General features: G+C 44.4%; 1 protein-coding gene across 8 annotated transcripts in view; it reads left to right on the top strand.

Moving 5' to 3' along the window:
- The window catches only part of RCSD1 (RCSD domain containing 1), a 76,195-nt gene extending 67,993 nt beyond the window's left edge, over positions 1-8,202 (top strand). For 4 of the 8 annotated variants that reach the window (XM_009437149.5, XM_009437160.5, XM_016931742.4 and 1 more), the window contains one exon: positions 6,634-8,202. In XM_009437149.5, the coding sequence (XP_009435424.4) occupies positions 6,634-6,666 (33 nt within the window). In that variant the 3' untranslated portion in view covers positions 6,667-8,202. The remainder of the gene's footprint in view (positions 1-6,633) is intronic. The other 4 variants (XM_063811701.1, XM_063811676.1, XM_063811672.1 and 1 more) reach the window with 1 other exon arrangement.
- The last annotated feature ends 6,296 nt before the right edge of the window (positions 8,203-14,498 follow it).

Below are 14,498 nucleotides of genomic sequence, written 5' to 3'. Positions count from 1 at the left end.
GGCTGTCGCTGAGGCTGAGGGGACAAAAGGACACAAAGAGGAAGTGTGTCTTCTGCTCTTGCCAACTTCTCGCTAACTTGGAGTTCTGGCAAGCTTCTGGGTGTGTGTGAGTGACCGAGCCTCGGCACAGCTCAGTAACTGAGGCCTGCAAGCATCTATGGAAGCCTGCTGAGTGCAGGAGCCTGGGCGTGCTGCTGCAGGGGATCCAGAGATGAAAAAGAAAGGGGAGCTCCTTTCTAAAAATCATCTCAGTTTAGCACATGAGACCAGCAGCTCTTTCATGTGCATGAACAAGGTGGAATAGGGCAGTGGACAGGGGGCATTCCCAGGGAAGCCCAAAGTGCAAGTGTAGCAGAAACAATTTGTGTGTGGATGGGACAAAAAGTTGGGGATGCTTCAGGGCCAAGGTAGTATTTGAGTTGGCCCTCAGAGAAAGAAGCTGCATGTGATGTTGGGACGTTCACTCTCTCTCAGGAATTGGGCATCTGCTGCACAAGAGGAGGACGGGGTGACTCAGTCCCTGCCCTCCTGCCTGGGCCTGCACTTACTGGCCCTTTCCCCTACACCTGTCTGCTCCCCACCAGCTCCCAGGAAGCCCATCTTGAGCTCACCTATCTATGCTTTAAGAGCAGAACCAGCTCTGCAGAGTCCCTAACAATCTCATCAAGTCAGTCACCCACAATTGTTTCACCCATCGCTTTTGTTAGTGCATTCATTCATTCATGCGTTCATTTACTCACACCACTATCAGCTTCCTGCTACAGTAGCCTCTTTTTTTGTTTGTTTGTTTTTGTTTTTTTTTTTTGTTTTTTTTGAGAAGGAGTCTCGCTCTGTCGCCCAGGCTGGAGTGCAGTGGCGTGATCTCGGCTCACTGCAAGCTCCGCCTCCTGAGTTCACGCCATTCTCCTGCCTCATCCTCCTGAGTAGCTGGGACCACAGGCGCCCACCACCACGCCCGGCTAATTTTTTGTATTTTTAGTAGAGACGGGGTTTCACCGTGTTAGCCAGGATGATCTCGATCTCCTGACCTCATGATCCACCTGCCTCGGCCTCCCAAAGTGCTGGGATTACAGGCATGAGCCACCACGCCTGGCCTTACAGTAGCCTCTTTTCTGGCTTCCTGCTTCCACTTTTTTTTCCCTCTGCCTATATAATCCATTCTCTGGACAGCAACCAGCAGGTTTGGTTTGTTTTTTAGATCAACTGCTCTTTGCTAAAATTATTCGCCTCTTGTATCAGGGTCGCCATAAAAAATTACCACAAACTTGGTGGCTCAAAACAATAGAAATATACTTTCTTACAGCTCTACAGTTCAGGCCTTCAAAATTAAGTTGTTGGCTGGGTTGGTCTCCTCTAGAAGTTCTGGGGGAGAATCTGTTCCTCTCCCTTAAGTTCTGGCAGCTGCCTGCAACCCTTGGAATTCTCCCTTGCCTCCTCTGGCTCCTGGTGGCTGCTGCAGTTCATGGCATCTCTTGGCGTCTAGATGCACCACTCCAGTCTCTGCCTCCATCTCCATCACACGGCCTTTCACTGTTACTGTGTGTCTCATAGTCCCCCTCCTCCCCCTTATAAAGATGTCAGTCATTAGATGTAGAGTCCACCCTAAATCCAGAATGATCTTGTCTTGAGATTCTTAGTTACATCTGCAAAGAACCTTTTTCCAAATAAGGTCAAATTCACAGGTACTATGGGTTTGGATTGGATGTACCCACCTCTCCCTGACTCTCCCCCTCACTGTGCTCCAGCCATGCTGAGGTCTTTTTGTTCTTCCCATACAGCAAGCTCATTCCCACTTCAGAGCTCTATCCTTGCTGTGCCCTCTGTGTGGGACATTCCTTCTGATCCTTACAGGGCCGCTTCTTACCCACGGCTCAGAGCTCAGCTCAGATGGTCCCTTCTCACTGAGGCCTGTCTGTGCCACTCAGTCTAAGCGGACCTCCCTCCATCCCATCAGTTATTTTCTCCCACGATTCTACTTTTATCATAGAACACATCACTATTTGAAATTCTCCTGTGTATTTTTTAATTGTATTTCTCTACTCCTTTTCCTCACTGCATCTCCAGCACCTGCTACAGAACCTGGAACATAGTAGGTTCTTTTAAAAATCTTTGTTGAGTGAATGAATGGATTTTAAAAGAAGACAGAAAATTGTCTGACCCAAAAGAAATAATCTCTAATGATAGAAGTACAGGTAGAAGAGGAACTGATGTGCTTAGGGGATCTCCTGGGGCCCTCACATTATTCTCACTCATGCTAGATCAGGGAGAAAAATGTGTGAGTCCCAAAGACTCATGAAGTATGACTGAGACCCTTGGGTTAAGTTGTTAGGCAGAGGTGCTCCAGATTTCTTTAACACCTTCCATTCTAGTGCCAGGCGTGGTGGCTCACACCTGTAATCCCAGCACTTTGGGAGGCTGAGGTGGGTGGATCACAAGGTCAGGAGATCGAGACCATCCTGGCTAACACAGTGAAACCCCGTCTCTACTAAAAATACAAAAAAAAAAAAATTAGCCAGGCGTGGTTGTGGGCGCCTGTGGTCCCAGCTACCTAGGAGGCTGAGGCAGGAGAATGGCGTGAACCTGGGAGGCAGAGCTTGCAGTGAGCGGAAATCGCGCCACTGCACTCCAGCCTAGGTGACAGAGCAAGATTCCATCTCAAAAAAAAAAAAAAAAAAAAGCACAACAACAACAAAAAAACTTTCCATTCTAAGTAAGCAATCTTTACATTTAGGATTTTCTGGAACTGAGAGATTCCACCAGGTCTAGAGAAGGCAAATACATGCCCCAATCTGTTAGTCCTTTTTGAGGATGAACTCACTGGGTCCAAGTAGTCACCTGCCAGTGGTTGCCACATCTTATTTTCAGGTTAGGAGACACCTGCCTTGCCAAGAGACCTCCCCATCTCACTGACAGCATCTTCCAATCCTGAAGGGTTGAAAAATCACTTTGGTTGAAAAGCTAGTAGGGAAGAGGGCTGCTTCAGGGAGGTCTCAGGTAGAAGAAGTCTTCCTGCGGGAACTCCAGGAGCTCTGGGGCAGGCTCACTGGCAATCTCTCAAGCCTTGCCACTTCCGTATTCCCAACAGAGCCTTGGGCAGGGGAAGAGAATGCCCAGCAACCTCAAGAGCACTCTCCTCCCGAACAGGCAGCTCAGGTGGAGAAAGAGTAGCTCCACTTCCATCTCTGAATGGAATGAGAGGAATGCTTTTCCTCTCGGTCATCTCTGAGATGCCAAACTTTGACGCCACTTAACCCAATTGCCTAGTTTCTTTCTTTCTTTCTTTCTTTTTTTGAGTTGGAGTGTTGCTCTGTCACCCAGGCTGGAGTGCAGTGGCACAATCTCAGCTCACTGCAAACTCTGCCTCCCAGGTTCAAGTGATTCTCCTGCCTCAGCCTCCCAAGTAGCTGGGATTACAAGCCCGCACCACCATGCCAGGCTATTTTTTGTATTTTTAGTAGAGACAAGGTTTCACCATATTGGCCAGGCTGGTCTTACACTCCTGACCTCAAGTGATCTGCCCACCTCAGCCTCCCAAAGTGCTGGCATTACAGGAGGGAGCCACTATGCCCAGCCTAGTTTAGAGAGAGAAAGAAACCAAGGCTCCAAGAGAGGACAGGAGTTGTCCGTGGTCACAGAGCTCAGTCAATGTTGATATATTAGGCACCTGCCCAATCATCAGAATAAACTGCTTACAAAGTACCTGTGCACGTGTGCATAATTTGTTTAATCTGGAAGAGGGCACTGTCTCCAGTCCTCCCTGTTCCTCTTAAACTAGATCAAGGTCAGAATCAAAATGCCTGAGTCACTAGTGCAAAAGGAATCATCAGTAAGAACAATTACAAGGTTGACCCCTTGAGTTATGGGCTTCCTCAGGCACCCATGTCTGTCCCAGGTCTTTCCTGGATCCCCCAGAGGCAGCACACACCTCTAAGCAGTTTTCTAACCCCCTAACCTAATTCCCATCTTGTTCCTCTGTCGGTAGAAATAGATTGATCAGACAAACTAATTATGGTTGCATTCATGCAATCAGCATTTAACAAGCACCCATTATCCCTACCACTATGTGAGATACTGGGAGTCAAAAGTGAAAAAGACAGAGGCATAAACAAATAACGACAAGGCAGTAGAATAAATGGGATTCTGCCCTAGAAGGGTGCTATGTGAAGCACAAAGGCTGGAGCAATTTGTTCTTCGAGAGAAAACAGGGGAAAGTTCCATAAGTGCGCCAAAGGCATCAGACGTCTGAAAGCAATATAAAGGGTCACCTTACTGTTAGGTTGCCCCTCACAAGTGTTTTAACATATCGTACTGAAAGAAGGAGCCATCCTGGGGATTTCAATTGTAGGCAAGCTGGATGTATCAAGTCACTGCACTTAGGATTCTGTTTATAAGGAAAAGTCGCCCTGGAAAGAGGGCACAGAATCAGATACAACTCTAATACTTCAAATAAATTTAGCAAGTGTTATCCGGGCGTGGTGGCTCACACCTGTAATCACAGCACTTTGGGAGGCTGAGACGGGCAGATCACTTGAGGTCAAGAGTTCAAGATCAGCCTGGCCAACATGGTGAAACCCTGTCTCTACTAAAAATACAAAAATTAGCCGGGGGTGGTGGCGTGTGCCTGTAATCCCAGCTATGCAGGAGGCTGAGGCAGGAGAATCGCTTGAACCCAGGAGGTGGAGGTTGCAGTGACCTGAAATCGAGCCACTTCACTCCGGCCTGGGTGACAGAGACTCCGTCTAAAAATAAATAAAATAAATAAATAAATACATAAATACATAAATAAAAATTTATCAAGTGTTTCTCAAACACTCATTATGTATCCAGTATTGTGTAGGGCACTCAGCTATGCCAGAGACTAACTTACCCAAACAAAGACATTCGAAATATTTGGATATCAAATCTGAGACTTTGCTGTATTAACAATAAGTGCTGACTTCCTAATTGCCTGATTCAATTGCTTTCCAAGTCATTCCCCTTGGTTTCTCAACATTTGATTTGAAATTCTTTTCTCCCTGAGCTGATGAAATACATCCTTCTCTTGAGAATCCCCTACCTTTGTAACTTTGTAGTGTTAACATTGTTCTTTCTTTCTTCTCCCTCCTGGTTAACTGGCAGGTCAACAGACTCAGTTCTTGGCCCTATTTCTTCTCAGTTCTTTTGGGGACACACTCCCTGCATTCCCACCTCAATCATCCCTCAGACACATTAACTGTCCTTGCCAGAGATCCCTCTGTCTCTCCTCCTTTTCCCCTTTCCCACCCACCGCTCCTCCTTGACCCTCTTCAGCCCCGAGCATGACCAGCGCTTTGTGGGAGCTCAATCAATAATGGAATTGTGGCCAGGCACAGTGCCTCACACCTGTGATCCCAGTATTTTAGGAGGCCGAGGCATGAGGATCGCTGGAGCCCAGGAGCTGGAGACCAGCCTGGGCAACATGGCACAACCCCATCTCTATGATGATACCAGTGCTAGCCTTTCTTTTCTATCTCTACAATCACAACTCATTCCTAACAGAATTCCTGGTCTCCAGACTCACCCTACACATCAGTGACAAATGCCTCTTCCTATAAATACCATAGGTTGTCTGCTCTCCTATCCCAAACCCTTTGATACTGCCCACTGGAAAATGGAGTTCATGCTCCTCCATGGGCTGGGCTGTGCCACATGCCTAACCTTCACTGTCTCCATGCTCCCCAATAGTGGGGCCGGGGCTCCAGCCAGCCTGCACCCTCCACCATTCTGCATTAGGCAAGGCATCTCCTCACCCACTCCCACAGCCTCTTTGCCCAAATGCCTGCACTGCCAGCTGAAATTGCCTGCAGCCCACTTTAACCCAGCCCTCACTGGTACCTGGAAGTCCTCTCACCACACCTCTATCTTCCCCTCCACAGGCCTTTTCTGATTGCTCTGAGGACAAATGCCCCCCTGCTCAGTATAATCCACTAGGATGGTCCACATCACACCCCACCTTGTACTGTGGTTACATTCCTAAATGTTTCCATTTCTCAGCTACAGAACTGATGGGGACGAGGCTGGAGTCCTGGTACCGCTCCTAGCACAGAAGGATCTCAAAGTAATACCTTCGGAATGACTGTTGAATAAATAGCTATTTTACTGTCCTTTTACTCAAGTATTGGTCTTTTATTTTCAACTCTTTCTGTCCTTTTTCCATTTATATGCTGCCTAAGAATCTTGAGCAGTGTTTCAGGAGAGCACATTGAATGGGAATGAGTGAATAGGTAAGAGGCCAAGATAGAGGGAACTCAGGCATCAAGGGGTGGGCAGGGTCACTTAGTACTGGACAACTCAAGCTCTGATCCCTGGGTTAAAATCCTGACTTCACCACTTACTAGCTGTGTGACCTAGGGGAAATAACCTCTCTGTGCCTTCATTGCCTCACCTATGACAGAGTTAATAAAAGTACCTACCTCATATTGCTTTTGTGAGCATTAAATAAGTCAATGCATAAAAAAAAACTAAGTTGGGCACATAGCATTCTTATGACTATCATTCTTACTATTACTCCTACTGTTACTATTATTGCCAGATCCATCATCCCCAAGGAGGGATGCTGAGTGTCAGGATTTCCTCACCATTTTCCTAATTAATTCTTTCCTCCCCTGTTCACAGGATGACACTCCTGTCCAGGACACTAAAATGTGAAGAACAGCTCATTGTGCCCCAGTGATGAAGTTGCTGGGCACATCTCTTTGCAGGTAGCAGCAACAGTTGTAGCAGCAGCAGACGAAGCCATTGCAGAGGCAGAATATGCTGAGTGTCTGGAGTCAGCCTGAAGACACAGGGTGGATTATTTCCTGGCCTCCACACCAAACGTTCCCTTGCAGATGGAGACTGAATCTGAGGGCAGCAGACTTTTATCAGCTTGAGTTTATGTCATTTGATGGACTTGGTTAAACAACAAGAACTTACTTAAAACAATGTACTGTGGTGATGAGTCCCAGGGGCACTGGTCAGCCTGTGGAGCCCTGGATGCTATCCACACCCACCTATCCCTGCAGCTGACCTCCGAACTGAGCTCTAATTTAGCTGATCAGATTTTGCTTGGGTAAAGTTCCTTTTTAATGTTCTAAAGTGTTTACGGTTCTCAAATATCAGTTAAAAACTAATTTTAGGTGGCCATAAACATAAAATAGAAACCCTGTAAGTTACAGAAGACCCTAAATTGTATCAAAACCCTAGAGACAACTTTTCAATTTGATCCAAATTTGAACTGGCCAACCAGTCTTTAAAACATTGGACTAGAAGAGATAATGATTGAAACATTTAAAAAAAAAAAAAAGGGCTCCATTCGCAGGAGCTTTTCCTGTCCTGTGGTTTTCCAGTTGGTGACCACCATGGGAGGTCGCTGGCTCGGCTCACTCCCTTGTCCCACCCTTGAGAATGTGGAGAACTCCCATGGAGAGGCAGAATGGCAGGAGGTTTCATGTCCCGCGTTGCATCTCCTCCTGAAAGAAAAGCAGTGATACCTGAATAATGCCGGCTCTCTGATTGATCCTGTGAGGATGAATTTGCATTTCCAGAATCCTTGAGCATGGATTAGATGTTTCCTGGGAGGTGCCTTGAGTACCATTATGTGCAAGCTACATAATTAAAACATTTTTCTTAGTTTCCCTGGGAAGCTTTTCTTGACTCACAGCCCAGGTTCTTCTGCCCAACACAAGAGGAGTGAGTTGGGGTCTTTGGTCTCTTCTTATTGGGTAGCTCTTGCTTTAATATTCTGTTTGGTGAGTGTAAGGGGTTCTGCAAGGGACAGGGGGCCTGACTACCCAGTCTTTGACTTATATCCTCTCCCCTCTTCATACACTCCTGCTGAAAAATGTTAAACCAAATACACATTTAAACTTAGGGTCAGTCCTTATTCTGATTTGAGTATTTTAATGTCTCAGTGTGCTGATTTGGTAGTTGGAAGAATTATTCTTCTGGAGGTCTGTTAGACTACATCCTACACTGACTTCAGAAAACAGTCTGTCAGACAAAAAGGCCTTATGTCACCACTGGTACCTCAGTTTCCTCATCCCATTTACAGTTTTTCTAACTCCAGGGTAGTGTTTAGTGTTAATATTTGGGATATATTTTTTTTCAAAACTGTTTTTAAGTAGTTTGTAATTTGTAACAAACTTGTAACCTGGTTGGGACTGATATTGTCATAGCTATGATAAACTTTGGATATTAGCAGAATTTGGGAGATGTGTGTGTCAATTATTTTGAGATCTATAAACTTGTCTGTCTATCTATCTAGCTGGCTAGCTTGCTATCAATCTAGCTACCATCCATTTATTGACAGAGAAGTCTACCCCTAAACAATACTTGGTTTTATTTATATGTGTCTTTGGGTTGTTTATACACATGCACTATCTGGGCAAGTACTTTGTGAATATGTGCATGATTGTGAATGTGTGATGAAAAGGGCCACTTTACTTGAGGAAGGCATGGAACAGAAAGTACGGGATTTAGATATGAAAAATGAAACTGCATTTTTCTTCTGGAGGGTCTAAACATAGTAGCAGACGAGAGAGGGGCAGTAAAAATGACAAGAATGTGACATTGCGGGACCATGCTTGTGGGCATCAGAATACCTTTCTATCCCCCAAGTCTCCTGTTAGTCACATTATTTGGTGTATTTAGTGAAAAAAATAGAGGCCCCATTCCCAGGGCTTGTTCATTAATAAAGGGGGCTCTTGGCAGGGAACTCATGAAGTACAGGGACTGATTTTTGTTGGTGCTGCAGCCCCACTGCTTAAAACTCTCCTTTCTCAAAGCAACCATGATCAGGTGTTTTATTTGCATGGTTGATACTGGAACTTCTAAATTTGGGATCAAAGAAATTCATCTGTGTCTTAGGTAGCACAAAGTTATTAACAGGCCAGGAAGACCTTGTTTCTTTCAGGCTTCCATAATGGGTTTGAAAGAAAACACGGATTCTTCTACAGCAACAGAGTTAAAGAAATAGTCATAGTCATTCTTCCACGATCTTTGTAGTCTAGCTTGAATTTCAAACTGTGTCCTTCCTTACTCCAGAGAGGGAGCAAGAAAAAAAACCTGGATGCTTTGAAGGGATCTGCCACTATTTAAAAGGGGGTTAGGATTCTGTTTCAGCTGCATGTGGAACTAGGTAAGCTTCAGTGGCCTCAGAACTCCAGGCCCCTCACGGAGGTCACCCTGAACAATGCCCAGTTTTTCATGCAGGTTTTGTCCTATGACCAGTTAACTACATGTTCAATAAATAAATGTCAAAGAAATAAATGCGTGAAAAGGCAACCAGTTCATCGTCTTATGATTAGGTTTTCTTGATTAGGGATGTGTTTAGTACAGCTGAATGAACAAGTTCACCCAGCTGCTGGTGACAGAAACCCAACTCAAACTAGCTGATGAAAAACAGAACTATACAGATCAATGAATCTCTCCCCCTTTTTCAGTTTCATAGAACTGAAAAAAACAAACCTAAATACAGTCACCCAAATGATGTCAGGAATCTCTCATGGTATTGGTCTCTGCTTTCCCTCATATTGGCCATATTCTTTTTTTTCTTTTTTAAAAACTTATTTAATTAGTTTTCCTTAATAGCTGCAGCCAAGGCTGTCTCTTTTTTCTCTTCTTTTTTTTGAGTGAGACAGAGTCTCGCGCTGTCACTCAGGCTGGAGTGCAGTGGCACAATCACAGTTCACTGCAACCTCTGCCTCCTGCATTCAAGCGATTCTCGTGCCTCAGCCTCCCAAGTACTGCAGTTACTTTTGCACCAACCTAATAGCTCGGATTACAAGTATGCACCACCATGCCCAGCTAATTTTTGTATTTTTTAGTAGAGACCAGGTTTCACTATGTTGGCCAGGCTGGTCTCAAACTCCTGGCCTCTAGTGATCTGCCTGCCTCGGTCTCCCAAAGTGGGATTACAGGCATGAACCACCACGTCCAGCCAGTCATTTTCTTAAGCAGGTTCTTCCCAGCCTGCAAACCCAGTGAAAGGGCTTATTCTTTCCCCATTACTGTGGGGAAGAAGTCCTGTAGAGGCTTTCCATAGGCCCTGTGTGACTCATGTGTCTATACCTGAATCAACTGTTACAACCAAGCAGATGCAGAGACTGCGTGCCCTCTCCTGGAGCTAGGAGCTAGGTGAGTCAATCCTGCACTGTCTCTACAAGGCCTGCAAAGGTGAGCAAGAAGATTCCCCAAAGTGAAATCAGGGTGCTGTTACCAAAAGAAGCTATGCTGGCAGGCAAAAAACAACAGCTGTTTCCCATAGGGCAAAACCTGAAACACCCAATTACTATCCCATTGTTTGCTTCAAAATTAAATTTTGTTTGACCCCAACTAGTTCTAGTCAAGTTTTTGCTCGATGGACCACGTGAAAAAAGGATAAACAATGTCTCTATATAATGCATGATCAGGTGGTTTATGAAGATGTCAAGAGCACTGAACAAAATCCAAATGCTCACATAAAATGGGATTAAGTTTCATAAGCCACCCAAGAAAATCAGTCTCATTATTTTATGTAATAATGTATTACTGTGCCCAGAGCTAACCTGTAGCTCTAGGGGAGTACAATGTGTTTGTATTATTCTTCATTGTACACAGTGCCTCAGATATGGTAGGTACTCAATAAATATTTGTTAAATAATGAATGACTGAATTGATTTCAGAGCTGAGATGGGATTATTTTCAACAGTCATCCCCGCTTAACACCTCTTTTATCTGATAGCAGACACCTGAAATGTCCTCATTAGCTTCCTTCAATATGCAAATACTTCTGAGAGAGATCATTATTTGAAGCCTCCTTTGTCATTTATACCTTGGTGTGAGAAGTTTCTTGAGACCCTTCCCAGAGGGGGTTACAAAAGAGGAGCAAAGTGCACAAAATTCTAGGGTCAGGAGACACACTTTTCTGCCTTCCCAGTTTTGTTGGGGTAACCCAGGCTCCCCACCAGCCCTGTGCTGGATGTTCTGATCACAGTGGCTATGGATGCTGACAAGAGACCTTTATTCCAGTTTTGCCCACAAATCCCAGGAGAGCTGTGGGAATTCCAGCAAAGTCCCACTGTGGTCAAATGGGGCAGGAAACTGGTTCTTTGAGACTCCTCAGAGGAGGAAGAGATGATGAATGTATTACATGCCTCAGAGGGTAAAGGAAGCCAACAGTAAAACCACCCACATCCAAAACAGGAACTAAGAGATGTCTTACACATCCTCCTAATCCTGAAAAGCTGTGGGGCTTCTCCATGGGAGCTGAACACCCTGCGCCTGGAGCAGCCAGGAAGACACTATGAGAGAAGCAGGATGCCGAAGGAAGAGGTCAGAAAAGGCTAGGATTCTGGGCAGGCGCGGTGGCTCATGCCTGTAATCCTAGCACTTTGGGAGGCCAAAGCGGGTGGATCGCTTAAGGCTAGGAGTTCAAGACCAGCCAAGATGGTGAAGTCCCGTCTATTACAAATACAAAAATTAGCTGAGTCTGTTGGTGTGCCTGTAATCCCAGCTACTGGGGAGGCTGAGGCAGGAGAATCACTTGAACCCGGGAGGTGGAGGCAGCAGTGAGCTGAGATCACGCCACTGTACTCCAGCCTGGGTGACAGAGTGAGACTCGGTCTCAATAAAAAAAAAAAAAAAAAAAGAAAGGCTAGGATTCCCCCCCAAGTACTCCTGCAAGTAATATGACTCTAGTCCTTCATGATGTAGTTTTACATAGAAATTTAAGAAAGTGGCCAGGTGCAGTGGCTCACACCTGTAATCCAAGCACTTTGGGAGGCCAAGGTGGGTGGATCACCTGAGGTCAGGAGTTCGAGACCAGCCTGGCCAACACGGTGAAACCCCGTCTCTACTAAAAATACAAAAATTAGCTGGGCAGGGTGCCGCACACCTGTAATCCCAGCTACTCCGGGGGCTGAGGCAGGAGAATCGCTTGAACCTAGGAGGCGAAGGTTGCAGTGAGCTGAGATTGTGCCATTGCACTCCAGCCTGGGTGACAGAGTGAGACTGTGTCTCTAAAAAAAAGAAAAGAAAAGAAAGAAATTAGAGAAAGTTACTCTAACTTGGGTAAACCCCTAAGTCAGTTACCACACTTACCAGTTGCTTCTGTTTTAAAGAATGAGTGGACTGAATTGCACTTTAACCAGCATGCAGAAACAAAATTCTAGAATAATTATATGATTGGTACTCAAAGGATGGATATTGCCAAGACACAGATACTCATTCCCCCCCAAGAAAATAATAGCCTCTTCAAACAATAGGACCTCCAATACTAGTCACTGCTGTTTGACTATCTAAGGAAGCCACACATGCTAGACAGTGCCAGGCACATCCCCATCACAGTTGCACCTGGCTTCTCAGGAGTGATAGAAACAGGCTTATTGACCACCTCTGGAAGCAGAAGGGATGGAGAAGCACAAAAGGGCCTGCTTTACATTGCTTCTAATTCTGTGTCTCCATTCTACCAAGAACAAAGAAATGCAGTTTCAAGACCCCTGTTTTCTTTGTGGCTTAAAAATGTTAATTATCCTAATTTTTTTCTCATTGTAAAAGCAATGCATCTTTATTTTAGAAAATTGGTGGAGGGGAAGAAAAAATTTTAAGAAGCAAATAAAAAAGTATTTTTAAGTCCACTATCTAGGGATAACTAATGTTACTATTTTATGGATATTCTTCTTTTTTTTAGTGCATTATATACGTTTTGTTTTAATTCTTGGTTGGTGCAAAATTGGGATTTTACTATATCTAATTTTCTCTTTCTTTTTTGTAACATACTCTCATGAGCATGTCTTCATAAAGAATCACAAGTTTGATCATGAAAATGATACACTTTTGTGTTAACCAGAAACATCTGACCAGAACTAGGTCTGTATAAAACAGAGGGTAATAAGATGAACAGGTAATAAGATTCCTTGGTGAAAGTGAAGGTGTCCCAGCGGAGAGCAGTTCTTTCACAATCTACATCTGAGATTCATATTACCCCTCTGACCTCATGTACTCTCAGAACTTAAAAACAAGCAAAACCTTTTGAATGAAAAATGAAGAGGCTGAGGCAATTCCAAGAATTCATTAATAGTGATTCAATGAAGGGACTGCAAAATTCAGAGGGACACATGATCTAAACCTCATAAAAAGGATCACTGAGGGAAACCAAATAGAAATATGTTTAGTAAAACGTAGCTGAAGCTTTTGCTGGATATTGGTCTAGAATCTGGAAAAAGACACAAATTTTCAGTCAGATCCAAGTTTCTGTTTAAATTGGAGGAAGGCTTGCTGTGCGTGACACAAGCCTACCAAGACAACTGCCATGGCCTTCTAGTCCATTAGTACATAACCCCACAAGCAGCAAACAAGGCTCAGCATATGAGCATGAGGCCAGTCTTGTGTGCCAAGTTAGCGAGAAGGTTCCTTGGAGTGGTGAACCCATGTAATTAATTGTATTCTTATTCCTAAGGACTGATCTTGCTAGACAGAGCCAAGTCTGCACCACCTAAGCCTAAATTGGGTAAGAATTCAGTGGCCAGCAAATCGTAGTTATTAAATAGTCACTGAATCCCCATTACAAGTGATTTAAATGCCCATTCACAGTTTCAATAATGTCATCCCAGAGTTATTCTAATCATCTCCTAATGGATTTACTAGTTTTCTAATTTGTTTTACTCCTTTTTATGCATCTGACCCCAAGTCAAAATTGTTATCGTCAATAATACTTATTATCAGCATTCTCAAAAGCTTTGATGCCATCAAAACCCTTAAATGAAATTAAAAGATCAAATCATGGGCTTTAAAGTTATCTAAGAGCCACTGGTCCTCTTCTTCCACGTTTCCATCTTACTTTTTAACCAGCCAAGCCAAGCTCCTTAGCACAGAATTGCATCAAGAGTTATAAAAGTGGCCAAGGATCAGTGTTTATCTCTGTGACCAGGCCAACTCTGGGAGTGTGTCCTAAGGAAATAATCCAAAGTACATGGAAAGGGGCAGGGTGCAATGGCTCACGCCTGTAATCCCAGCACTTTGGAGGCCGAAGTGGACAGATCACTTGAGCCCAGGAGTTGGGAGACCAGCCTGGGCAACATAGTGAAACTCCATCTCTACAAAAAAATACAAAAATATTAGCCAGGTGTGGGTGAACTAGCTGGGTGTAGGTGGCACATGCCTGTCCCAGCTACCTGGGAGGCTGAGGTAGGAGGATCACTTGAGCCCAGGAGGTTGAGGCTGCAGTGAGCCATGATGGCACCACTGCACTCCAGCCTGAGTGACAGAGTGAGACCCTGTCTCAAAAAAAAAAAAAAAAGTATATACACAAAATTTCAACAAAATGTTTGACACCACTTACTTATACAGTGGAAGAATAATTAAGAAAAGGATGTGCCATTATCTTGATGGGATACTATGAAGCCATTACAAACTACTTAACGGAGTGGAAAAGCAGACTTGGGAACTTATTTTTATTTTTTATCCCTCTCCCCAGGCTTGGGAAATTAAAACAACAACGAACAAAAACAAACAAAAAACCC

Source organism: Pan troglodytes, chromosome 1 (genome assembly GCF_028858775.2).
Source record: "Pan troglodytes isolate AG18354 chromosome 1, NHGRI_mPanTro3-v2.0_pri, whole genome shotgun sequence".
In the NCBI taxonomy this organism is placed as follows: Eukaryota; Metazoa; Chordata; class Mammalia; order Primates; family Hominidae; genus Pan; species Pan troglodytes.
This window is presented reverse-complemented; position numbering and strand designations above follow the sequence as displayed.